This window comes from Capra hircus, chromosome 13 (assembly GCF_001704415.2).
Source record: "Capra hircus breed San Clemente chromosome 13, ASM170441v1, whole genome shotgun sequence".
Taxonomy (NCBI): domain Eukaryota; kingdom Metazoa; phylum Chordata; class Mammalia; order Artiodactyla; family Bovidae; genus Capra; species Capra hircus.
The window spans coordinates 56221018-56246871 of NC_030820.1; the positions used below are offsets into that span (position 1 = coordinate 56221018).

The 25854-nt window shown below is 50.2% G+C and overlaps 1 protein-coding gene across 1 annotated transcript in view; it reads right to left on the reverse strand.

Moving 5' to 3' along the window:
- Nucleotides 1-4124, reverse strand: part of PHACTR3 (phosphatase and actin regulator 3) — a 205595-nt gene extending 201471 nt beyond the window's left edge. The window contains exon 1 of the mRNA XM_018057603.1: nucleotides 4016-4124. Coding sequence (XP_017913092.1) covers nucleotides 4016-4124 — 109 coding nt within the window. The remainder of the gene's footprint in view (nucleotides 1-4015) is intronic.

Consider the following 25854-nt stretch of genomic DNA (forward strand, 5'->3'; position numbering starts at 1 on the left):
CAGATGCTGGGGGGAGGAGGGACGCTGATGGTCAGGTGCACACAGGTGTGGGCTTCCCATATTGCTGGGGGTGGGGCATTGGAAACATGCTGTAGTTTGCAACACCCAGCACCAACTCCCCTCCTGCTGCCGTCCCGTTAGGGGAAACACTGACTGGAACCTGGCCAGGCAAGAGAATAACCACTTGCATGAGGTATCCTAACAATAGGAGGTCCTGGTAAAGAACGTGGAGCCAACAAGCTACCATCAACCATAAGAATTTGAGAAAGCAGAGAGGATTTGCCAGTCCGTATGTCCTACCAGACTCCCAGAATCCTCCTTGCTGGAATCCACCTTGGCTGAGCGATGTGTTCACCACCAGGAAGGACCCTGAGTCAGAGTGACTGGCCAGAGACAACCAGGAACTAACCCCATCACCTAAAACCTGAGACTGTGAGCCACGCGGCAGAGCCGTGCTCCTGGGCTCCCTTATCCTGCTGCTGTCCATCCAGGGACCCCTTTCCCAATAAAGTTTCTTGCTTTGTCAACACATGCACCTCCTCCGAAAATTCATTTCCGAGTTTTAAATAAGAGCTCACTCTCGGGCCCTGGAAGGGGTGCCCCTTCCTGATTTTCTTGGAGCTGGGGGAAGAGGGGTCTCAGGTCTGGCTACTGAAGGGACGCAGGCTCCATCCTTGCCTGGGACTCACCCGTGCAGCCCCTCACCCCCATTCCCAAGGGCAAGTGGTGTGACCCAGCCTGAGCCCCAGACAGGCAAGGGGACACTAGTTGAAGCTACGAGGTCACCCGCCTTTGAATCTCCAGCTTCCTGAATTGCTTGTCACTTGCTAGCAGGAAGGCCTCTGAAGTACAGGGGGTCATCCTGACAATTTCAGAAGAGTTGAGCAGCCCAGGCTCCTAACTCTGAGCCCTGGTCTAAGCCTGGGAGATGGGGCAGTACATTTCCAACTGCCTCCTGCAGCCCCTATAGCCACAGCCTGTAATGAGCACCAGCTGGGACATGCCATGCTCTCATCAATCACTCCTTTCCCTTCAAATATTAAAAAAAAAAAAAAAAAAAAACTATTTGGTGCAGAAATATCCTAGTATGAGTCAGGGCTTCCAAATCAACTTTGAAGTCCAGAAGAATGAGCAGTTCATTTGTTCCTAAATTCACGCTGGCCACGGAAATAGTCCAAGAGCCCATCAGGGTTGGGAGTGAGGACCTGCCCCAAGCAAGCTCCAGGAAGCGGCTGCAGAGACGGAAAGGGCAGAGCTACAGGTGGCAGCCGGACAAATTCTCCCGGTTCCAGAGGTGAGAGGACCCCCCATCAGGGTCCAGCCATCAGAATGCCCAGAGTGGTGGGCACACAGCCTAACTGTAACCTGGGTCCCTGGAACCTCGCTCTGAAACTTGGCAGTTGGACTAACAGAAAGGCAACAGTGAAACCCAAAGCCTCAGCCCCACACCAGGAACTCCCAGATGGGAGGCTGCAGGCTGCCTGCCCACCCCAGCTCCAGACTCAGACAGGCAGCGGCCTACTTGGCACTTTCTTGAAGACGTCAACAAGCCTGTCCAAGTGGACATGGCCTCCTCTCCCCAGCCCCTTCACCCCTTGACCAGTCTCCCCACTCCTCCACCAAGCCTACCACAGCTTCATAGATCCCCACGCACCAGGCTTAAGACACAAAACCTATGGCGATCCTGGATTTCAGACCCCAAGGCTTCAGCAGGTCCTATGGGCTCCAGCCTCTGTGCTGCCCACTTCCACCACCACTGTCCTCCCTTCAATTGCAGGTGGCCCCCTCCCCACCAGGAGCCTGGTGCCACAGGACACCACTGGCTGGTCATGCCACTTCTGAGGCTAAAGCGCACTGATGGCCTCAGATTGCACACGTGGAACCCCCACCACTCATCAACAGGTCCAGGGCCTAGCAGCCATCTGGCCAGGCACAGGTCCTCATCTCCCTTCGCCTGGGGTCTCCAGCCTCATGAGCTTCTTCTGGCCCCCAACTCTACCAAGCCAACGCCACGCAGGGCCACTGCCTTTCCTCCTGCTGGAAATGCTCTCACCCCCTCTCCTCACTTGGCTCCTGCTTCTCCCCATTCAGGTCTGCATCCAAACATCCCTCTCTAAGACCTTCCCTCGTCACCCCCTACCCGCCACCCCGGTCTTCTTCCAACATTTCTCTGCAGACAGACTGGGCACCCCTCACCAGAATCAAAGCTCCCTGAGGGCAGGAAGCTGACCCCCGGCTCTGCCGCATCCCCAGCATATAGGTCAGCGCCTGAGCCATTTTCAGCGATTAATATAAACATCTGCCAGCCCGTCTCTCACTTGGTTTTCTCCTTGGCGAAAGTGGGTTAGCAGCGGCTGAGCCCAGCATCCTTCAAGGCCCAGGCAGAAGCCATAGAACTATTTTAAAAATGCCCAACAACTGAAATGAGCATGTGGGGCAGGAATTGCATCATGTCCACAGGCAGGTCATACATTTGTGACAGCTCTGAATACGCTGCCAAGCTGAAGGTCAGGATGTGAAAGGTCCGCTCTCAAAATCTGACCCCAAAATGCTTCGTTACAAACTCAGTGCCAAAGTATTGCAAGGGTGGAGGTGGAGGGGCAGCGCTGCTTTCAGGGGAGGAAGCTGACACTGGTGCAGTGTGCCAACACTCCCCTTGTGCAGCCACAGGGTGAGGGCGCTTTCGACCCCACTAGAGGGTGAGTGCACCCCCGCTCCTTCACCACCTTACCCCGGGGCTCTGCCCAAGGTCTCCCGTTAGCAGGTGCTTGCTACTCATGGTGGGTGGAGTCAACAGAAGGGCCGTCCACCCCCTAGATGGGGCTCAATTCACCACACGGAGGTGCCCCCAAGCTTCTGTGTGGGCCTCTCATCTTCAGCGCACCACAGAAGGTCTGGCATGTAACAGGCTCTCAAATGACGCCTGCTGGTCCCAACAACCCCAGAATCTCATCCTTCCCGACCCAATAACTCCAGGTATCTCAGAGTTCCCCAACCTCCGCATGGTTGCCCTGGTCCTGAGCAGTCTTTTTCTTTCTTTTCTGGGGAGGGGGTTGTTGGGGAGAGGGGAGCTTCCCGAACGTCATAGGATGCTTGGCAGCATCCCAGGCTTCTCTCCCACAAGATGTTTCAGGGGACACCTCCTCCCCCCCCCCCCCGCCCGCCCGTTGAGAACCACTGGTGTTTCTAATCCAGAGTTCCCAGACCGGCCTGAAATCACCCTGGGGCACTGCTTAAAAATACAGATTCCAGGAGATTCTAAGGGGCAGGCCTAGGGTTGGATTCCCCAGAGAATTCGAACACTGGACTAACTCTCTTTGGGCTGCCCCAGGGTTCAGCCTAGTCACCAACTATACCAACCTCCACGGGATCCAGGCAAAGCTCTTTGGCCCCCCTCAAGGGGAGATCTAATCCTCTGTCCACTCCCAGGTCCACTCCCCTTGCCCAGAGCGAGCCCGCACCTCTTCCAGCTTCCTTAGTTCCTCTCCGGAGATCCTGTCCCTTTAACGCGGCTGGACCGGCTCCAGGAGCAGGTGTCTATCCGCAGGGGCCCTGGCAGCGCCTGCCTGCACAGGTGGAGGGAGGCCCGCGATCCTCCCTGGGGGGACAATGGACACGTGTGGAACTCTCACCGGGTGGCAAGCGCTACTTACGTGATCCCAGCTACTGCCCCAAGACTTAAGTGTTGGATCGCACCCCATCTCACAGACGCGGAAACTGAGGCACAGAGAAGTCCAGTGCCGTGAGCACCGGGTCACGCAGCCACCACAGAAGCGTTCTAATCCCGGGACGGCCGACCCCAGCAGCGCTCTGGACCACTGCGCCCACTGCCTGCCCTTGTTTGGGAACGGAGTCGTCCGCCTTGGCTGCTGGGACAGCCCGAGCCAGGAGGCGCCACCTCTGTGCTGGGGGCGCAGCGGATATCCGAGACACCCCGCAGCGGTCAAGGGCAGGACGCAGGCTCCCGGCCCGCTGGCCCCCAGCCCCGCGCCCGCCCCTCGCGCCGCGCGCTTACCTTGCGCCGGGCCTCGAGCGGTGGCGGCGGCGTCCTGGGCCCCGAAGGCGCGCAGCAGCGAGCGCACGGGCGCCGGCCAGCGGGCGCGCCCCCCGCCCCGGCCGCGCATCCCACCGGAGGGCAGCTCCGGGAGGCGTCCACGGGGCAGCCCAGCGCCGCGCAGAGCCCGGGGCTGCGGGAGGGCCGGGGGCGGGGCGGGGGCGGGGCGGAGCCGGGGCTGCGGGAGGGCCGGGGGCGGGGTCGGGGGCGGGGCCGCTACGCGAAGCCAGCCCCTCCACCTCGCGGGGGCGCCGCCGTGACCTTGATCTACGGACCCCTCGTGCTCCGCAGCCCGGGATGCTGGACCTCAGTGCCAGGACGCTCTGGACACGTTAAAAGGAGAGCCGGGCCGGAGGTGGACCGCCCGCTTAATTACCTTTTAAAGAGGTTGCCCAGTTGAGCTGCTGTGCGACGCTGGCCGAGTCGCTTGACCTCTCTGAGCCCCAGTGTTCACGGGCTTGGGGAAGGTGAAAGATGAGTGAGCCTAGCTCTGCACCCGGGCCTGACCCTCCGGATGTGGGCGGCCCCTTGGCCGCCTTCGGTGTAACTGCTGTGAAACGCAGAATGCGCTTCCCATTAGAAAGGTAACAACAACATATATTTCTTAATAAAAGGAAACATAACTATTTAGCTTGATGAGAACTGAGTGCCCAGGCCCCGCTCCCAAGGCCCTCTTAGCTGTCCTCCCAAGGCCCTCTTAGCTGTCCTCCCATCACAACCGTTTCTCCACTCTCAAGCACCTGGGAGCCTTCAGTTCTGAGAAGCTAAGGAGGCCCTGCTCATTTTGTGGTGGAGGTTGCCTTTGAGGTAGGGTCTCTGGCCTGAAATGGACTCAGGGACCGTGTCAGCACCAAAGCCATCAGAATGACTCACTCAGTGTAAGAGGCATAGGTCCTGAGAGCCCCAAAGTTGATCACCTCCACCCCATCCCCATCACTGAGAGCTTTCCACATGCAGCTCTGCTCAGGGCCTCAGAGGTCCTCCTATTCAGGCCCAGCAGCAAACATGAGCAGGTCCATTTCACAGATGCAGAAGAGTGGGCAACAAAAAGGAAAGCCTGGTCCACATCCACGGGGATGTTGAATGCAGTTGCGGGCACCTGGATGGAGCCAGCAGTCACACCCATCTTTATCCTCCCTGGGACACACACAACTGGGTGCTTCTAGCATCTCCCCTACTGGAAGACAACTCACTCTCACCTTCTGAACTTTGTGAGAATAATAACAGTTACCAGCTAACAGTATGTGGCACCATGATGTATAGTCATATATTCATTTGCTCTTTATGACAACCCCTTGAGCAGGTTGCAGTTACTATCCCCACTTCTGTTGTCCAGTCACTAAGTTGTGTCCCACTCTTTGTGACCCCGTGGACTGCAGCATGACAGGCTTCCCTGTCCTTTACTATCTCCCAGAGTTTGCTTAAACTTATGTCCATTGAGTCAATGATGCCATCCAACCATCTCATCCTCTGTCATCCCCTTCTCCTGCCTTCAATCTTTCCCAGCATCTGGGTCTTTTCCAATCAGTTGGCTCTTCGAATCAGGTAGGCAAAATATTGGAGCTTCAGTTTCAGCATCAGTCCTTCCACTGAATAGTCAGGGTTGATTTTCATTAGGATCTACTGGTTTGATCTCCTTGCTGTCTATGGGATTCTCAAGAGTCCTCTCCAGCACCACAGTTTGGAAACATCAATCCCCCACTTAACAGATGAGAAAATACAAGTTCCAGGAGAGCTGAGACCTTGTCACATCTATCGCTTCATCTACTAGCTCTTGTAAGAGCACAATAATCACCCCCTATTTTTAGAGAGGGAAACTGAGTCTCGGAGAAATGAGGGAACTTTCCCTAGGAAGTTAGGATGAGAAAGCATCAGGATTCAACTCCCAGTTGACATCTCAGTGCCCTTGCTCTCCGCCATGCCCACTTTGGCATGCCCTGATGAACTGCTACTCATTCTACAAGACTCAGTCTAAGCACTGCCTCTGCTCTTCAGCCTCCCTGCTTCTCCTCCCTATGCACTTGGTTCCCCTGTGTCCATGCCCCCCGCATAGACTGCACCTTCTGTCGGGCACTTGGTGGCTCAATGGTAAAGAGTCTGCCTGCAGAGTGGGAGACCCAGGTTCAAGCCCTGTGTCAGAAAGATCCCCTGGAGAAGGAAATAGCAATCCATTTCAGTATTCTTGTACTCAACTGGTGGCTCAGAGGTTAAAGCGTCTGCCTCCAATGTGCGAGACCAGGGTTCGATCCCTGGGTCGGGAAGATCCCCTGGAGAAGGAAATGGCAACCCACTCCAGTATTCTTGCCTGGAGAATCCCATGGACTGAGGAGCCTGGTGGGCTGCAGTCCATGGAGTCACGAAGAGTCGGACACAACTGAGTGACTTTACTTACTTATTTACTTCAGTATTCTTGCCTGGAGAATCCCATGGATGGAGAATCCTAGCAGGCTACAGTCCATGGGGATCACAAAGAGTCGACATGACTGAATGACTTCACTTTTACTTTCTGTTGGGCATTGTGCCATCAGATACCCACATACCTGCCCCGTCCCCACTGGGTTGGTCTTCTAGGAGACAGGTGTTGATCCTAGTTACTGCCTTCCAAGGCCCACTCAGGGTCAGTGAGCATATGTTTTGCAGCCTCTGTCTTTCTCTGCTAATAAAAAGAAAAAAAAATCCATTTGCCTCTGGGAAGCTTCCTGCCCAAGGCTGGTGGAGCCACGTTCCCTCCTTCTCAAATGCCAGGGGTGGGCTCATGACCCAGTCTGACCAATCAGCATAGTCTATCCATCTGACTTCAATGATCAGGAAAGTTTGTTCAGGGAGGCATACTCTTGAGACTTTCAGTGGGTGGGGAGAGAAACCCTTTTAATCCACTGGCCCTGATTCTGGGATCAGGGATTCTGAGAGCCATCACATGCTTCAAAATTGAAAAGACACAGAAGGGGGAGAATTCCAGAGGTACTGGGGCTGAGCATCTGGATCCAGCTATGCCTGAAGGTAGATCCATTTGGGTTAGAATTTACAATCACACTCCCTGCGATCTCCTTTCCACCTCATCCTTCGTGGGAAAGAAGTCATTAGAAAGAGAGAATAAGTAGACAGATGTTTAATGTAATCACAAGTCAAAAGTGTCCTTTGGGAAATCCACAGAATGGGAGAAAAATATTTCCAAATTATACATCTGGTAAGGGGTTAATATTCAGAACACATAGAGAACTCCTAATATTCAAAACCAAAATCAAACAACCTAATTCAAAAATGAGCAAAGGATTTCACTAAATAAACATTTCTTCGAAGAAGATTTACAATGGCCAGTAAGCACATGAAAAGGTGTTCAGCATCATCAGGGAAATACAAACCAAATCTATAATGAGAAATCACTTCTCACCCATTGGGATGGCTACCATGAGATAAAAATAAATAGCAAGGGTTGGTGAGGATGTAGAGAAATTGCAAGCTTTGTGTATTGTTGATGGGAATTGACAGTGAAATAGTAAAGCTGTCATTTAAAAAAAAATATTAAAGGTACTAGGACAGGCCTCCCTCTCTCGATACCTTTCTCTCTCCTCCCTCCCTGCCTCCCAGTCCTTCCAGCCCTCTCTCTGTCCTTCTGTCCCTCCCTCTCCCTCCCTCTCAGCTCCTGGGCTCCTCTGCCTGTCCACAGAAGAGTGCCTTCAACACCTTGCATCTCTCTGCAGGTGACATCACGCCAGATCACAGGACAGGACCGCGTGGTCTTACTCAACCTGCGCAACAGGGAGTGAAGCTGACCAGCCTCACCTGAGGCCAGCACACGCCCCGTACCAGCTGCTGTGGTCTGGGGATGGGTTTCTGGTCTCTCGGGGGCTGAGCAGTTTCCTTCAGGAGAGCATGTGACGGGGTGGTGGGGGAAAGTATGACGATCATTCACATATATGGAACACTTCCTACTGCCAGCCGTGCTAAACACTTTATCCCAGTTAATCTTTACAACAATCCAAAGAAGGGATTACGACTTATCCCCTCTTACAAATCAGGAAACGGAAGCTCATAGAGGTTACTGAGGCCCCGCAGCTAATGCCTGGATGACCGGGCTCAAGCCTGGGAGCTGGGCTCCAGGACCCACGCTCCTGGCCATGGACCACATTACTTGTACACAGTTCTGAGGCTGAATATAGGCTAGTCAGGCCCTGTGAGGAACCCAGAGTCCTAAGACTCCAGCAGCCCTCTCCCAGGCCCCTGAAGGCCCATTAAGGCCAGTCCTGTGTGCAGCATCTCCCGTCCACAAGGGCCCATAGGTGTACTGATTTAGACCAGAGCCCCAGTAGGCTGGCCGTAGGTGCCCCACAACAGCCCCTTCCTGGTAAAGTGGACAGACACCCTATGACCTGCCACAGACAGTGGCAGCAGCAGGGCCCGGAATGCCTGTGAATGTGACTGGACCACAGAACAGAGGAGGGGCAGCAGGAGGCCCTGCTGACGGGGTGTGGGACAGGCCAGGGCCTCCAGCCACGGCAAACGGGCATCCGCTTGGCCCAGCCGTCCAGCCCACACTGGAGCCCGCTCACTCAGTTCCAAGGGGCCAAAATCCAAGAGTATCAGGCTGGAGCAGAAAGGGGATGCATGAGCTCATGAGAGTCCAAGAGGAGGGTGCAAGGAAGCACAACTGGGTCCAAGAGTTCGTATCGAGGGACCGTCGTTCTCCTCCGCATGAGCCCCGCAGCTGGTCTTACACCCATGGCCAGGGACTGCCTCCGAACCAACTGTTGTCCCCAAGGGATGGAAGGTTTACTGGTTGGCCAGGACTGGTGACCCAGGGGAAGGGATGGAGATGGGTAGGATCTGCTCACCTGGCCCTCAGGATCTGAGATGGGGGAAAGGGAGGTGCTCCAACCACTTGGGGGAGGGGTGGGGCACAAGAGGACCCAAGGGCTGGCCCAGAACACTGCACTTTGGGCCAGTTCCTCTCACTTCTAAAGATCTGTGCTAGACTGTGCTGTTCCAAGCCACGTGTCAGAGATAAGTAGGGCAGTTTGGCTGTGACCAGAGCTGCTGCAGGGTGTGTGACCTGGGCAGTTACCAAGGTGGCGCTAGTGGTAAAGACCCATTTGCCAGTGCAAGAGATGCAAGGGACACGAGTGCTATCCCTGGGTTAGGAAGATCCTGGAGGAGGGCAAGGCAACCCACTCCAGCACTCTCGCCTGGAGAAGCCCGTGGACAGAGGAGCCTGGCGGGCTACAGTCCGTGGGTTGCAAAGAGGCGGACAGGACTGTGACTGCGCACATCCGCAGCACACTCGGATGGGCCCGCCCATGGTTTATGGCTCTGCTGTCACGATTCTGCAGCTCTTAACAGAGTGTGCATCACGGGCACCGCATTTCATTTGCAGATTGGGTAGCAGGTCAAGGCACTGAGCAGCCTCCCCCCAATACATGCACACGCAATCCCAAAGCAGTGCTTGTCCAAGTTCATTCTCTCTGCGTGTGCCAGGAATTCCTCCATGTCCTCATGTCCCCAAGGAGTCAGTCACGACGATGACACACATTCTCCCTGAGATCTGGAGAAGGGGCCGTGAGACCATCTATACGGCTGTAAAACCCAACGACTCTGCCACTTATGGACAAGTCAGGCTGGGGTCGTGGGATCATAGGGTGTGAGTGTGAGTGTGTGTGTGTGTGTGTGTGTTCTCCTGGCAACTGAGAATCTGATTTCCCTCCAGACAGATTCTTAATGTCTAAACCAAGAACTTCCAGATGTCCAAGCTGGATTTAGAAAAGGCAGAGGAACCACAGATCAAATTGCCAACATCTGCTGGATCATAGAAAAAGCAAGAGAGTTCCAGAAAACATCCACTTGTGCTTTATTAACTATGCCAAAGCCTTTGGCTGTGTGGATCACAACAAACTGTGGAAAATTCTTAAAGAGGTGGGACTACCAGACCACCTCACCTGCCTCCTGAGAAACCTGTATGCAGGTCAAGAAGCAACAGTTAGAACAGGACATGGAACAGTGGACTGGTTCCAGATTAGGAAAGGAGTACGTCAAGGCTGTATATTGTCACACTGCTTATTTAACTTATATGCAGAGTATATCATTCGAAATGCCGGGCTGGGTGAAGCACAAGCTGGAATCAAGATTTCCAGGAGAAATATCAATAACCTCATATACGCAGATGACACCACCCTTAGGGTAGAAAGCTAAGAGTAACTAAAGAGCCTCTTGATGAAAGTAAAAGGGGAGAATGAAAAAATTGGCTTAAAACTCAACATTCAAAAACCAAAGATCATGACATCCAGTCCCATCACTTCATGGCAAATAGAGGGGAAACAATGGAAATAGTGACAGACTTTATTTTCTTGGGCTCCAAAATCACTGCAGGTGGTGACTGCAGCCATGAAATTAAAAGATTCTTGCTCCTTGGAAGAAAAGCTATGACAAACCTAGACAGCATACTGAAAAGCAGAGACATAACTTTGCCAACAAAGGTCCATCTAGTCAAAACTCATTTTTCCAGTAGTCACGTATGGATGTGATAACTGGACCATAAAAAAAGCTGGGCACCAAAGAACTGATGCTTTTGAACTGTAGTGTTGGAGAAGACTTTTGAGAGTCTCTTGCACTTCGAGGAGATCAAACCAGTCAATCCTGAAGGAAATCAATCTTGAATATTCATTGGAAGGACCGATACTGAAGCTGAAGCTCCAAATCTTTGGCCACCTGATGCAAAGAGCTGACTCATTGGAAAAGACCCTGATGCTGAGAAAGATTGAAGGCAGGAGGAGAAGGAGGTGACAGAGGATAAGATGGTTGGATGGCATCACCAACTCTATGGACATTAGTTTGAGCAAGCTTAGGGAGTTGGTGATGGACAGGAAAGCCCAGCCTGCTGCAGTCCATGGGGTCGCAAAGAGTCAGACATGACTGAGCAACTGAAATGAACCGAAACCCACATTGGAAGAACATCAGGGTGTGCCCTGCAGTGGTCTAGGACCTAAAGACACATACACCCCGATCCCAGAACCCCAGCCTGACTAGTCCATAAGTTGCAGGGTCGTTGGGTTTTACACCCATGTAGATGGTCTCATAGCCCCTTTCTTGGTCTCTAGGAGAGCATATGTCATTGTCGTGTCTGACTCCTTGGGGACATGAGGATGTGGGAGAACTTCTGGCACACACAGAGACAAAAACTTTTGTTATAAAAATCCATGAGACTTTGGCAGCATCTCCACACAGAAAATTTCCCTCCAAATCTTCCCCCAACACTGATTCTCCGGGGACAACTTGTCAGCCTCCTTCAGTTTCCAGGCTGAACCAGGGGCCCCAGGAGGGCGAGGGGCTTGGTGCTCTGATCTAGCCAGAGTGGATATTTCCGAGAGCCAGCTCTCCCTCCCTCATCCCAGTTCCTGGCCCTGGTCTCCTTCCGCTGCTGGAGTTGACAGGTGTTTCTACAGGGACTGTCAGCTCTGTTCCGGAAATCCCAGTTCACACGAGATCGTCCCCTCCTGTGCATGCTGGCCTGGATTCATCGTTAATATCACTGCCTTCACTGCCCACGGTACCCTCATCTGTGTGACCCATTCTCTCTGGCGTGATGGTTGCTTCTATGTGTCAACTTGCCTGGGCTGAGGGAGGCCCAGCCCAGATGCTGGTAGCAGGATCTTTTTGGTGTGTCTCAGAGGGGCTTTCAGGAGATGTATTTGCATCAGAGGCTGAGCAAGGAGGTGCTCTCCCAGGTGTGGTTGAGGATCATACAGCCTCCTGATGCCTGAATAGAACATGGAAACGAAGGAAGGAATGCCCTCTCTCTGAGCTGCACATCTGGCTCCTGCCCATGGGCATTGGCCCTCCTGGTTTTTGGCTTTTGGACTGACACTGTGTGCCCCCCTCTCTCAAGCCTTTGCATTGAATTAAGCCCTGGCCTTGTGTTCCCCAGGCTTCAGTATGGAATTCGTGGACCGTGGGCCTCTTTGGCCTCATAATTACATGAACCAATTCCTACAATGACTCTCCTCTTCTGTGTCTCTCTCTAGCCTCCTGGGTCTGCAGGATCCTGACTAACACACATGCTGCTGCTGAGCAGAAAGTTCAGGATGAGTATTCTGCATCAGTTCTGGGGTTTCTGGAATCTGTTCTCTGACCTGATTAGATGAAAAGATGCTAAGATTCAATTTCCAGTAGTCGAATCAGCACTGGCCATCCTGTTGATTTTTTGCTATTGTTGCTGTTGAGTTGCTAAGTTGTGTCCGACTCTTTGTGACCCCATGGACTGTAGCAGCCCAGGCCTCCCTGTCCCTCACTATCTCCTTGAGTTTGCCCAAGTTCATGTCCATTGACTCGGTGATGCCATCCAACCATCTCATCCTCTGTCACCCCCTTCTTCTGCCTTCACAGCATTAGGGTCTTTTCCAATAAGTTGGCTCTTTGCATCAGGTGGCCAAAGTATTGCAGCTTCAGCATCAGCCCCCTAATGAATATTGGGGTTGATTTTCTTTAGGATTGACTGGTTTGATCTTACGTCTAAGAGACTCTCAAGAGTGTTCTTCAACACCACCGTTCAAAAGCATCAGTTCTTCTGCGCTCAGCCTTCTTTATGGTCCAGCTCTCACATCCGTACATGACTACTGGAAAAACTGTAGCTTTGGCTATATGGACCTTTGTGGACAAAGTGATGTCCGTGGTTTGTTTTTTTTTTTTTAAGATGTTCACTTTTTAATACGTAGTCTAGGTCATCCTTATGTGGGGATGCTGTGAATCATGAAATGGTGCCCTCTAGTGGCCATTGGAAGAATTGCACAACAATGTCACAAGTTTTCCCAAAGGAACTTGTGACCAGTGGATCCTGGGACATCTTGTTGTTGTTCAGTCACTCTGTCGCATCCGACTCTTTGCAACCCCATGGACTGCAGCATGCCAGGCTTCCCTGTCCTTCACCATCTCCTGGAGCTTGCTCAGACTCATGCCTGTTGAGTCGGTGATGCCATCCAACCATCTCATCCTGCTGCCCCCTTCTCCTCCTACCTTCAGTCTTCCCCAGCATCAGGGTCTTTTTTAATGATTCGGCTCTTAGCATCAGGTGGCCAAAGTATTGGAGCTTCAGCTTCAGCATCAGTCCTTCCAATGAATATTCAAGATTGATTTCCTTTAGGATTGACTGGTTTGATCTCCTTGAAGTGCAAGAGACTCTCAAGAGTCTTCTCCAACACCACAGTTAAGAAGCATCAATTCTTTGGCACTGAGCCTTCTTTATGGTCCAACTGTCTCATCCACACATGACCACTGGAAAACCATAGCTTTGACTAGATGGATCTTTGTCGGCAAATAATGTTTCTGCTTTTTAATACGCTGTCTAGGCTTGTCGTAGATTTTCTTCCAAGGGGGACATTTTAGGAGTACAATAAATATATATATTTTTAAACTACTTTATCTTATAAGTTTTATTTTAATTTATTTAATTTATTTTAATTTAATATATTAATTCAAAACCTAGCCATGTTTGTTTTAATACAAGGACATGTTTGCTTTGTTCTGTTTAAATAAAGGTCTCCACGTGGTCCCTGAGGGCCCCTTTGAGTGCACATCTGGCCATCTTACCAGGAGGGTCTTAGAGATGACTTTGAAGACTGGAAATAAGCCTGTCAGGTCCTGTATGACCCCCATCTGCTCCGACTTGGAGACTAGCTGGTCCGATGGGCCCTGACCCCTGTAAGAACGCACTTTGCTCACAGAGTCTCTGTCATTTAGAGGCAGAACTTTGTCAAGGTTATTAGGATAATCAGACTCAGACCTCTCCAGGGAACAGACCTCAACCTGGAGCCCCACATTTTTGGCAGGTGTGCAGCTGATAACCACCTGCCCATGTGAGGACCTTCTGTTGGTTTCTACTTCCCCTGAAGGATTGATGTATACACAGCAAGCGGTGTTGGCAACAACATAGGTCCTACCCGGCTCTGCCAGCAGATTGTAGAGGGTTATATTGCTGTCCATCACCGCTTGGCTGGGCTTCCCTGGTGGCTCAGTGGTAAAGAATCTGCCTGCCAATGCAGGAGATGTGGGTTTGATCCCTGGGTGGGGAAGATCTTCTGGAGGAGGGCATGGCATCCCACTCTAGTATTCTTGCTTGGAGAATCCTATGGACAGAGGAGCCAAGTGGGCTACAGTCCAAGGGGTTGCACAGAGTCAGACACAACTGAAGCAACTTAGCAGGCATGCATGCACACCAGCTGGCCAGCTAGTTCGCTGAGTCTTGTTGGTCTTGGGGAAGGTCCAAGTCATTGTGTACTGGTAAGAAATGGAGTATTTCCTGCCACATCAATAAATAAGGAAGTCACAGCCATGAGCGATTCCTCCAAATGTGAGTTTCTGAACCCCAAGGGCCCCCAGGAAGAACAATACCTGCTATCTGGCAGTCATCAGCCACACCCCACGGTGAGCACTGAGGATGTTGGGGGATGTTAAAGATGCAGGATACTGGCCCCGGATAGCCAAGATGCACACGAAAGGGATGACTCCAGTGAGCCCATCTCTTTGCATCTTCCCACACACGGAAAAGCGCTAAGATCTTTAACTTGAGATATCTGATGTTCCTTAATTAACAATAATCTTTAGATGTTCAGACTTGCCCCTTGTTGCAAACTTCTACAGAACCTGACTGCCCACTGTCCATCTCCTTGGAACAGTTCTCTCAGGGTCACTTGAGATACGGTCTCCCAGGCTTGAAGTCCTAAAAATTCTCAGCGAATAAAATGGAACTCTCAACTTCTATAGATTGCACGTATTTTTTTCAGTTGACCCTGTCCAGGAGGATACAACAGGAATAGGGACGAGAGCCTTCATGCCCAGATGACAAATCTGCATGAAGTCCAGGGCTGTGCTGATTTTTATCTGGGGGCTGCTTCACCAGGAGCAGCTGAGGGTTCTGCAGGGCAAGGTGAGTACCCCAGTCCCTCCCGGTCCATGCAGCTCTCTGGGCTGAGGGGCTTTTCGCCATATCCCTGGGAACCTTCTGCTCCTGCAGTCTCACATAAACCTTTGAGCACCAGTTGTCCGATTCTGGGAGGGAAGTCACTCCCTCAATGCAACTGACATGCCCTTGGTGTCACCTTGTGTGTTGAGCTTGGTGATGTCATTGTGTCAGGGGCTCAGGGCAGAGCTGCACCACCTGTTTCTCCTGAGGCCAGAAAAGCAATCAGCCAAGTCAAGAATGACTTACCCACCTGGGGAATGGGCTGTCACTGACCACTACAGTGAGGACATCTGGCACCCTGGTGGCATCCAGCCTGGGATGGCCCCTTGTCAGTTTCTGTGTCCCTGAGGCCTTCATGATCAGCCAGACAGGGCTGTTAGATAGTGGCACGATGGCCTGTAACATTCCTGTGCGCAGCCAGCCCTCAGTTAATAATGTCCCACATCTGCCGGGAGGGCAGCCTAGCTTGTGATGGAGCCCATTGGGCTTGCATGACTTAGGAGGCTGGGTGGGAGTAGACATGCCTCATTATTTTGGCTCAGATTTTTTGCTGAGGGTTAGAGGGTTTCAGACGACACTGACGTTCTAAGCCACAAGCTGCCAATATGCCAGGGCCCACCGTGCACTCCGCTGTGAGACTGGCCATCGTCAGCCCCCATGACTGTCCAAAGGCCCCACCCACAGGGGTATCAGCACCTGGTGTCACAGAGCATCAGATCACCCTCAAACCCCCCAACGTCAGCCATTCAATCCCACCCTAATGGGGACTTGGAAATATCATGTGGTCATGAACACCCTGAACCCTAGAAGAGTTTGAATCCCCGCCTTTCTCCCCTTTAATCTGACAGGAGTGGAGGGTCACTGGTCCCAGTGGGGGTCGGAGACCTCAGTCCATCCCTGACTGCCAAATGCCTGAGAAAATTGGGTCCGAACGTCCCTTCACCAAACAGACACTAGGCTGCACAGGGCTCCCCCGCTTCTGCCCACGTCTGTCCTTCATTCTGTGCTTCATCCTGAGGGAAGGACCTCATTTCTGCAGTGCCATTGATGGCTGTATATGCTGAGTGAGGCCAGCAAGTGACTGGCTTGGTGGAGCCCCTCACAGGGCCCTGCTTCCCTCTGACATCATCCATGGCCCCTGGGACGCCCTGGGACGCCCTGGGACGCCCTGGGACGCCCTGGGAACATCCCTGTGGCTGGAGGGCACCTGAGCAGCCCGTCACCCCTACTCCCCAGGGAGCTGGCATTGCCCTAGGGCAGCAGGCTGAGGAGCCTGTGCTCCCACCAAGCCACGGGGTGCCCCTGGGTGACCCTGCTCACCGCACCATTGTCTAGAAAGTGGCCTCTGTCATCTGTTACCAGGAGCAGAAGTTTGAAAGATCCTGCACTTGGCATTGTGTGGTACCCAAGTCGCCAGGGAAAAAACACCAAGCTCTGGACGGAGCCACACAGACACATCGGATCAGCCTCAGCAGTGAACGTGGCCCCTGGGGGTGGGAGACCATTCAGGGCCGCTGGCCTGGCACAGCCCTCCTGTGCCCATCAGAAGGGCCATGCCCCTCCCCTGAGCAGTGGGTGGCCAGCTGCCATGTGATACAGAGTGATGGAGCCTGATCCTCTCCCGCTGGGGACATTACGCTCCAGGCCCAAGGTCTGTCCAGAAGTAGATAGTGAAGGTTTAGTCGCTAGGTCCTGTCCGACTCTTGCGATCCCATTGACTGCAGCCTGCCAGGCTCCTCTGTCCACGGGATTTCCCAGATGAGAATACTGGCGTGAGATTGCCACTTCCTTCTCCAAACCTTCCTTCAAACCTGGGTCTCCTGCATTGCAGGCAGATTCTTCACTGGCTGAGCTATGAGGGAAGCCCTCCAGAAGTGGGTGAGTGGGGTGGAAAGACTGCACACATGAGACTGCCTCTCGCAACAATCCCTTCAGGATCCAGCAACCCCACTGCTGGGTCTAAAGCCCAAGGAATTGTGAACAGGATCCCAAAGAGCTACACCCATTTCACCGCAGTGTCACTCACAATGGAGACAACGCATAAACAACCTAACATCCATTGGCAGACGCTGGTACATGCCACGTGGTACAGACATCAGGAGAATGGATCAGCCCTAAGAAGAAGGAAGTCTTAGTGTGCTACATACAACATGGATGAGCCGTGTGGACCTCGCAGCGACTGAAACAAACCAGACATGAGACATGCCCTGTGTGAGACCGCTCCCTGAGGACCTACAACTGTCAAAGTCTTAGCAAGTTTGATGATGAGGCCCCCACGTGGGGGAGGAAGACTTGCTCCATGGGTAGAGTTTCAGTTTTTTGAGGGAAAAAATATCCAGAAATCAGATGCATAGCAATATACGCAGAGATGACACCACTGCCCTGCACACTAAAACTGGGTCTGGTTTTGTGCTATGTGCTTTTATCACAATAAAACAACAACAACAATTTCCATTTATTTGTCCTAAAACCTCTGCTTCCAGACCCCTGGGTAGCATTCCTTACTTCTGTGTACTGTGTGACCTCCCAGAGCTGTCCATGCCGGAATCCACAGAACCTGTGATCACGTTAGACAACATGGCAAAGGACAGTGAAGTCTGCTGATGAGTTAGGGTGACTAACGAGCTGACCTCAGATGGGGAGATAGCTCCTGAATTTGGGGGTGAGCCCAGGCTGAGCACAAGCAGCCTACAAATAGGAAGAAGTAGGTTGAAGAGGAGGTCAGAGGGAGTTGTCCTGCAGCATGAGCTGAATTGTGTGCCAACCTCCCACAAAATGTTTATAAGTTGATGCCCTAACTCACAGAGCGACTGTGTTACAATATAAGGACTTCAGCAGGTCGGTGGATGGTTGGATGGTATCACCAACTCAATGGACATGAGTTTGAGCAAGCTCTGGGAGATGGTGAAGGACAGAGAAGCCTGGCGTGCTGCACTCCACGGGGTCACAAAGAGTCGGACACAACTGAGCAACCGAACAACAACAACAACAAGAGAGTAATTAGGTTAAATGAGGTCAGAGGGGCAGGGGCTTCTATCTGTGCCTTTGTAAGAAGAGGCAGGACTTCTCTGGCAGCCCCGTGGTTAAGACTCCACCCTGCGATGCAAGAGGGGTGGTTTCGATCCTTGGTCAGGGAGCCAAGATCCCACGTGTTGCAGGGTGTGGTCAAAAAGTTTAAAAAAATAATTTTAAAACATTAAAAAAGAGGCAGAGAAGGAGGTTTCCTTCTCTGTCCCACCTGAGGACAGTGGGAAGGGAAAGTGGCCACCAGGAAGTGAGACCTCCCCAGAAAGCAACCCTGACGGCACCTCGAGCTCAGGTTCCTGCCTCCAAAATTGTGAAACAGTAAACATCTGTGGTTTAAGTCCCCAGCCTGTAGCTTTGTGTTATTTCAGCCTGAGCTGATGGAGCCAGCCCTCTGGCTGGCTTTGATGATGAAGGAAGTGGTCAGGAACCAAAGATACAGACAGACGCTGGCAGCTGGAAGTAGATTCTCCCCGAGAACCTCAGGAAGGAATGCATCAACTCTGCCCACGCTTGTGAGTCCAGTCCTGCAAAACCCATGTCACTGTGGTGGTGGTTTAGTCTCTAAGTCATGTCCGACTCTTGAGACCCCAACACTGTAGCCCACCAGGCTCATCTGACCATGGGGATTCTCCAGGCAAGAATACTGGAGTGGGTAGCCGTCCCCTTCTCCAGGGCATCTTTCCAATCCAGGGATCCCACCCAGGTCTCCTGCATTGCAGGCAGTTTCTTTACCAGCTGAGCCACCAGGGAAGCCCCTGACTGCAATAGAAGGGTAAGATGAGAGATTTGTTTGTGACTTTGAGGCAACAGGAAACTCACACTTATATCAGGACTGAGCATAATTTCAAGAATCTGGATTCTTACTAACCCTAACTTCCATGATTTTACAGATTCGATCACATTTTCTTAATCTTTCCAGAACTTTGTAGACTAACCAGTCCAATTTTTTTTAAAGATTTTTGTTTGATTTGGACCATTTTTAGTCTTTATTGAATTTGATACAATAGTGCTTCTGTTTTATGTTTTGGTTTTTTGGCCGTGAAGTATGTGGGATCTTAGTTACCCAACCAGGGATTGAACCTGCACCCCTGCATTGGAAGGTGAAGTCTTGACCACTGGACCACCAGGGAACTCCTTCCAATTGCTTTTAACACCCATGTGCTGCATGCTAAGTGGCTTCAGTCATGTCCAACTCTTTGCGACCCCATGGACTGTAGCCCACCAGGCTTCTCTGTCCATTGGATTCCATAGGGAAAAGAATACTGGACTGGGTTGCCATGCCTTCCTCCAAGGTATCTTCCCAACCCAGAGATCAAACCCATATCTCATGTCTCCTGCATTGGCAGGCAGGTTCTTTACGATGAGCACCACCTGAGACGCCCTCTTTAATAATAGCCCCTGGTTATTTTAGACCTCTTTGCCCAGGCCTTCTTCCTTTTCCTTGCCTCTGGACATACATGATGAAAACTATTGCAAAGCTCGGGATTTCGCCTTATTCCGGTTGGGGATAAGGTCACCGTGATGGCTTAGTGTAGCTAGTTGACTCCGTTAAAGTCATTGCCCAGATGCTGTTGGCTCTGTTGGCTGTGGCAGCAGATGAGGCCAGTGTCTGTGGGAACAACAAACGACTCTTTATCGCCTTTGTAACTGACTTCTCACAGCTATCATTGTAGAGTCTGGGTTGTGTTTCCCTAAATGTAACAGGCTCAGTGCCATCTTTTAACTGGCTCACTGTGCCTGAAGGAATTTGCATACATTTTGCCACCTGGAGGAACTTCACATCATCTGTGAGGTTGGATATTTACCAACACAGTCTCTACTTGAACACACTGCAATACAATTTTTAGTAGACACCAGCCCTTCCCCTTGGGCTTCCTGGTGGCTCAGTGGTAAAGAATCCACCTGTGGAGAAGGACACCACACGGGTTTGATCTCTGGGTCGGGAAGATCCCTTGGTGAAGGAAATGGCTATTTACTCCAGTATTCTTGCCTGGAGAATCCCATGAACAGAGGAGCCTGGCGGGTTACAATCCAAGGGGTTGCAAAAAGCTGGACATGACTTAGTGGCTAAGCAACAACAACAAGCCCTTCCACTCAGCACTTAATCATATTTCATCCAAAAGAAAGTCAGTTCATATCTATGAAGTTGTCTGGCCCTAATTTTGTCCCAGACATGACATTCCTCTCCTCCAGCTGATACCCTACCCCACAGCCACCAGTGGTAACTTACTAATATCCTCCCTGTGTGTTTTACATAGTTCGAATTTTGTTATTAGGTTGTTGTTGTTCAGCTGCTCAGTTATGTCTGAGTCTTTGTGACCCCGTGGACTGTAGCACACCAGGCTTCCCTGTCCTTCACCAACTCCCAGAGTTTGCTCAAACTCATGTCCATTGAATCAGTGATACCATCCAACCATCTCATCCTCTGTCATACATTTCACCTCCTGCCTTCATTCTTTCTCAGCATCAGGATCTTTTCTTTCTTTTTTCTTTTTTAATTTTTTAATAGATTTTATTTTTGACAGCAGTTTCAGGTTCAGAGAAAAATTGAGGGCAAAGTACAGAGAGCTCTCATATGTCCCCTCTTCCCACACACACACACAACCTCCTCCACTATCAACATTCTGCACCAGAGTGTACATTTGTTACAGTCGATAAACTTAGACTGATATAACTTCTTCACCAGAGTTTACATTAGGGTTCACTCTTGGTGTTGTATATTCTATGGCTTTGAACAATGTATAGAGACATTTATCCATTATTATAGTATCATATAGAATAGTTTCACGGTCCTAAAAATCTTCTGTACTGTGTATTTTCATGTTCCCCTCTCCCCAGCTCCTGGCAAGCACTGATCTTTTTACTGTGCACAGTTTAGCCTTTTCCAGAGTATCATATAGTATATAGCCTTTCTAAATAGGCTTCTTTCACTTAGCAATATGCATTTAAGATTCCTCCAAGTCTGTTCATGGCTTGATAGCTCTTTTTTTTTAGTGTTGAATAATATTCTCTTGTCCACATGTAACACAATGTGTCCATCTACCTACTGGAAGACACATAGAGCTGGCTCTTTTCATCAGGTGGCCAAAGTATCAGAGTTTCAGCTCCAGCATCAGTCCTTCCAGTGAATATTCAGGTTTGATTTCCTTTAGGATTGGCTGGTTTGATCTCCTGGCAGTCCAAGGGACTCTCAGGAGTCTTCTCCAGCACCATAATAGCATGACAAATATTCAGTTTCTTCAACAGATAAATGCCATGCCCACCCTCCAAATAACAACAAAAACCAAACCAACAAGGAAGCAAATAAAAACGAGAAAGTTAAGAAATCCCATAAGTGAAAAGACACGTTAAAGACATTCTATCCAGCACAAATGCACCAATCTTGCTTAGATGGGGTTTGAACAACTGCAGAGAGGCATTTTGAGATAATCAAGAAGCTACAAAAGCTGAACTGGCTTATATGACATCCAGGCATTGGTGGTGTTTTGTTACCTGTGACAATGGGTGGTGGCTATGTCAAGGGATTTAATGAGTCTTTTTCTGGAAGAGACACATATTGGATTATTTTCAAGTGAATCCAAAAATGTGGGATGTTCAGGAGGGAGGGGACCTATGTATACTTATGGACTATTCACGTTGTTGTATGGCAGAAACCAACACAACATTATAAAGCAATCATCTTCCAATTAAACATAAATGTAAGAAAACCAAAATTTGCTTTAAATGAAGAAAATGGGTTTATAGGTGGGATAGATGTAACAAAACTGGCCAAATATTAGACAGTATCAGGGCTCAGACAGGGAACTGGAGGTTCATGTTCCTATTCTCCTTACTCCTATGGAGAAACATTTTCCAGAACAAACAGGAATATGTATACTGCTGCTACTGCTAAGTCACTTCAGTCATGTCCAACTCTGTGCAACCCCATAGACGGCAGCCCACCAGGCTCCCCCCTCCCTGGGATTCTCCAGGCAAGAACACTGGAGTGGGTTGCCATTTCCTTCTCCCATGCATGAAAGTGAAAAGTGAGAGTGAAGTCGCTCAGTCGTGTCTGACTCTTAGCGACCCCATGGACTGCAGCCCACCAGACTCCTCCATCCATGGGATTTTCCAGGCGAGAGTACTGGAGTGGGGTCCTGCGCTACTCTCAAGACAGCCGTAGGAATCCTAAATATACTCATGCTGTCCTCTAGTGGCGGCTGGGAAGACTGCAGTCGAGATTCTGCAAGCTTGCATCAGGATCTCACAGAAGGAACACGCCAGGTGCCCAGCAGAGAGCTCCAGGTGGGCCAGCAAGATGGGACGCTTTTGCTGAATGCAGGAGACACAAACGAGCTGGTTCGATCTCTGGGTTGGGAAGATCCCCTGGAGCAGAGCATGGCAACTCCAGTATTCTTGCCTGGAGCCTGGACACAGGCGCCTGACAGGATACAGTCTCTTGCAAAGAGCTGAAGAAGGCTGAGCGCACACGCACGAGACTAGACTATACTCCACGTCGCTGAGCTTCCAGATTAGCTGCTACACAGTGGTTCCAAATCAACTGCCTACATAGGGATGTTTGGTCAAAGCAATTAAAACGGAATTTAAAATTTTCAAATGTTAAAGGTAAACGATGCACGGGGTTTGGACCCCAGGTTCACGTAACCCCGAGACCCGGCGGAAGACCACATGGTTGGTAGTCCACCCGGTCGCTGAGAGTCACAAGCTCAGAGTCTACATGTGCCACCCCGTGTGGCTGGTCCTGTGACGCGGTGGGTGACCCGAACCTTGCCCAGGACCATCTCACGGGCCGACCCTTGCTTCTATTCACAGTTCCCCATCTCTGTCCCTCCACAGAAGAAAGGAGTGTGAACGAACACCCAGCAATGGGAGGATGATTATAAATCAGCTTCTGCTTCCTGAAGCCCCCGTGTGACGTCACAGCTGCACTGAAGGTGGAGGCCCCTGTCTACTTGGGAGAGGACACAGGTGCTCAGACAGGCCACAAGGAGACAGAGCTCACGAGTCACCCTGCCCTGGGGTCTGCCCAACTGGGCGTGAAGGGACCAGCGCATCCTCAGAACAAGGAGTTCCCTGGGGCCCTGCAGCTGTCCCTGCCCACTCCAGGGAGTGGCTGCCTGCAGTACCACGAGTGAGCTGCCCCCCTACCCTTGGGGAAGACCTCATGATGCTCTACCATCACAAGAGTCAAGGAGGCAGACGATGACAGGAGCCACTTCTCCATCCCACATGGAGAAGCTGGATTTCTCTAGAGAGCATAGGTTGCTGTTATCTGACAGTAAAACTGTGTAACTCAGTCTTTCTCAAATTCACACGTGCAGACCCAGTGGGGACATGGGGGATGTCTGGGGTATATGAACATGTATAACTGACTCACTTTGCTGTGCATCTGAAACTAACACCACATTGTAAATCGGCTCTACTCCACTATAAGAAAAAGAAGCGACTCCCGGTAATCTCAATAGTAAATCGAAGCTATCAATATAAACACATGTTTTCTTTGTAAGATATCTTCTTGTCTCCTAAAAAGACTTAGAAGACTACAACCCAGTAGTATTTAAAAATGAGCATGGCTAGGGTACAGATTTTAGTCCCTAAATGTTGTCCCCATCTTGTTATTCTGAAAGTTTGATACCTAACTGGAAATGATAAAACAGTTATCTCGATAGTCTTGTATGGACTGGACTATATTTCAGAGCCACCATATAGACAATGAGGAAAAGCCTTCTCTGGAGGAAAATGCTCAGGCGGCACTAGTGGTAAAGATCACGCTGCCAGTGCAGGAGATGTAAGAGACGTGGGTTCAATCCCTGGGTCAGGAAGATCCCCTGGGGGAGGGCATGGCAACCCACTCCAGTATTGTTGCCTAAAAAATCCCATGGACAGAGGACCCTGGTGGGCTACCGTCCATAGGGTCACACAGAGTCAGACATGACTTAGCATGCAAGCATGCATGCCAGCTAATATGTACTTAGGAGGAGTGACAGAGTTTTAAAAATCATCCTTTTGTTCCCCCTATAGTAGTGGAACTAGGCAATAGTTATCAAGGGACATTGAAACCAGGAAGTGAGATAATAGCAGGGACCATTTTACTGGCTCGTGGGAAGAAATCCCACGTGTGTTCATCATCCCCAAAGTGAGATGATAAATCGCATGCCCGATGGTCCAGCACCCACCTCTGCAAGATGCTTGGGTCATACACTGAAGCTGAATTTAGTGATACTTCTGGGTTAGATATCTATTTGTACAAAAATACAGCAAAAGATGCAAGTTACTACACAAATCCAGAATGTGAGTCCTTCCAACAACTATTAATAGATGACCGGTCTGTGCTGGAGTGGGGAGTGTCTGCACCACAGAGTAGGGGGATGGTTATGCAGTAAACAGGAGGCAGAAAAGTGCACCAAAACAGACATGCAATTGGCCTGGAATAAATAAAATGAGGCTTAAGTTTCCTTGGAACAAAGGAAATGCTGATTAATATTAATTGATACAAATCTTTGGTAAATTTGCCTCAAATCCAGAAATTTGACTCTATTCTCGGTAGGCAAGACCATGAAACAGGTATTTTCATAAGTTTCTATTTGGAAAGAAAAATTGGACAACTCCGAGGAAGGGGAATTTGACATTTCTTTGTTTGCAAAAATGGTATGTGCATTTATCCTTTAACCCAGCAACTCAGTCCCGAAGGATTTACTCTAAAGATTCATGAGCAAAAACACAAAAAGACATATGTGTAAGGCTATTCCTTGCATCTCTTTTTGCAGTGTCAAACATCTGGAAGCAATTCAACTACGCACAATTGAGCATCATTCATCTGAAAAAGAAATGAGCAGTGTCTTTATATACTGCTGGGGAGTGAGTCTGGGATGTATTATTAATCAAAAATGCAAGTGAAAAAAGTTTTTATGATATACTACGATTAATCTAAGAAGACGGGCAGTGCAGGGGTGTGTGTGTGTGTGTGTGTGTGTGTGTGTGTGTGTGTGTGTGTGTGTGTGTACTTGTCCATATTTTAAAAAGAAAGAAAGACCAAAAAATGTTAAAAATATAAGTCTCCTTATAGAAAGAGAAGGGGACCAGGGTGGAGGGGACAGGTTTAGGAGCTAGACTTCTCATGATGTATTGTTTATAGAGATGACTGTGCTGCTGCTGCTGCTGCTGCTAAGTCACTTCAGTTGTGTCCGACTCTGTGCGACCCCATAGACAGAAGCCCACCAGGCTCCCCCATCCCTGGGATTCTCCAGACAAGAACACTGGAGTGGGTTGCCATTTCCTTCTCCAATGCATGAAAGTGAAAAGTGAGAGTGAAGTCGCTCAGTCATGTCCGACTCTTAGCGACCCCATGAACTGCAGCCTACCAGGCTCCTCCATCCATGGGATTTTCCAGGCAAGAGTACTGGAGATGACTGTAGAACCAGGCAAATATTTTTATATGTTATACAAACTAGTTCTAACTATGTAATATTAACACAATAAGTAATAATTATGTAACTATATACAGATAATTATTTTTAAAAATCAATCCCTACTAGTTGCAATGAAAGTGAAACAACTAAACCTAATTAGTGATTGGTTGGTAGAACAGCTACATGAAGGAACTCTTTGCTGACTTTAAACACAGTTATTTGATGGAATAGCCCCAGTAAACTACACCAAAAGAAAAAAATATTGGGAAAAAAACTGATTTCTGTAATTCTAACTTTGCTGGTTTTGATTTATTGGTGTGTATTGTACCAGAAAGCAATAGAGTGATTGCTTTGCCATCAGGAGCTGGAATTTTCAGAGTAGGAGAAAGAAGGGAGAAATGTAAGCTCAATAAGGTCAG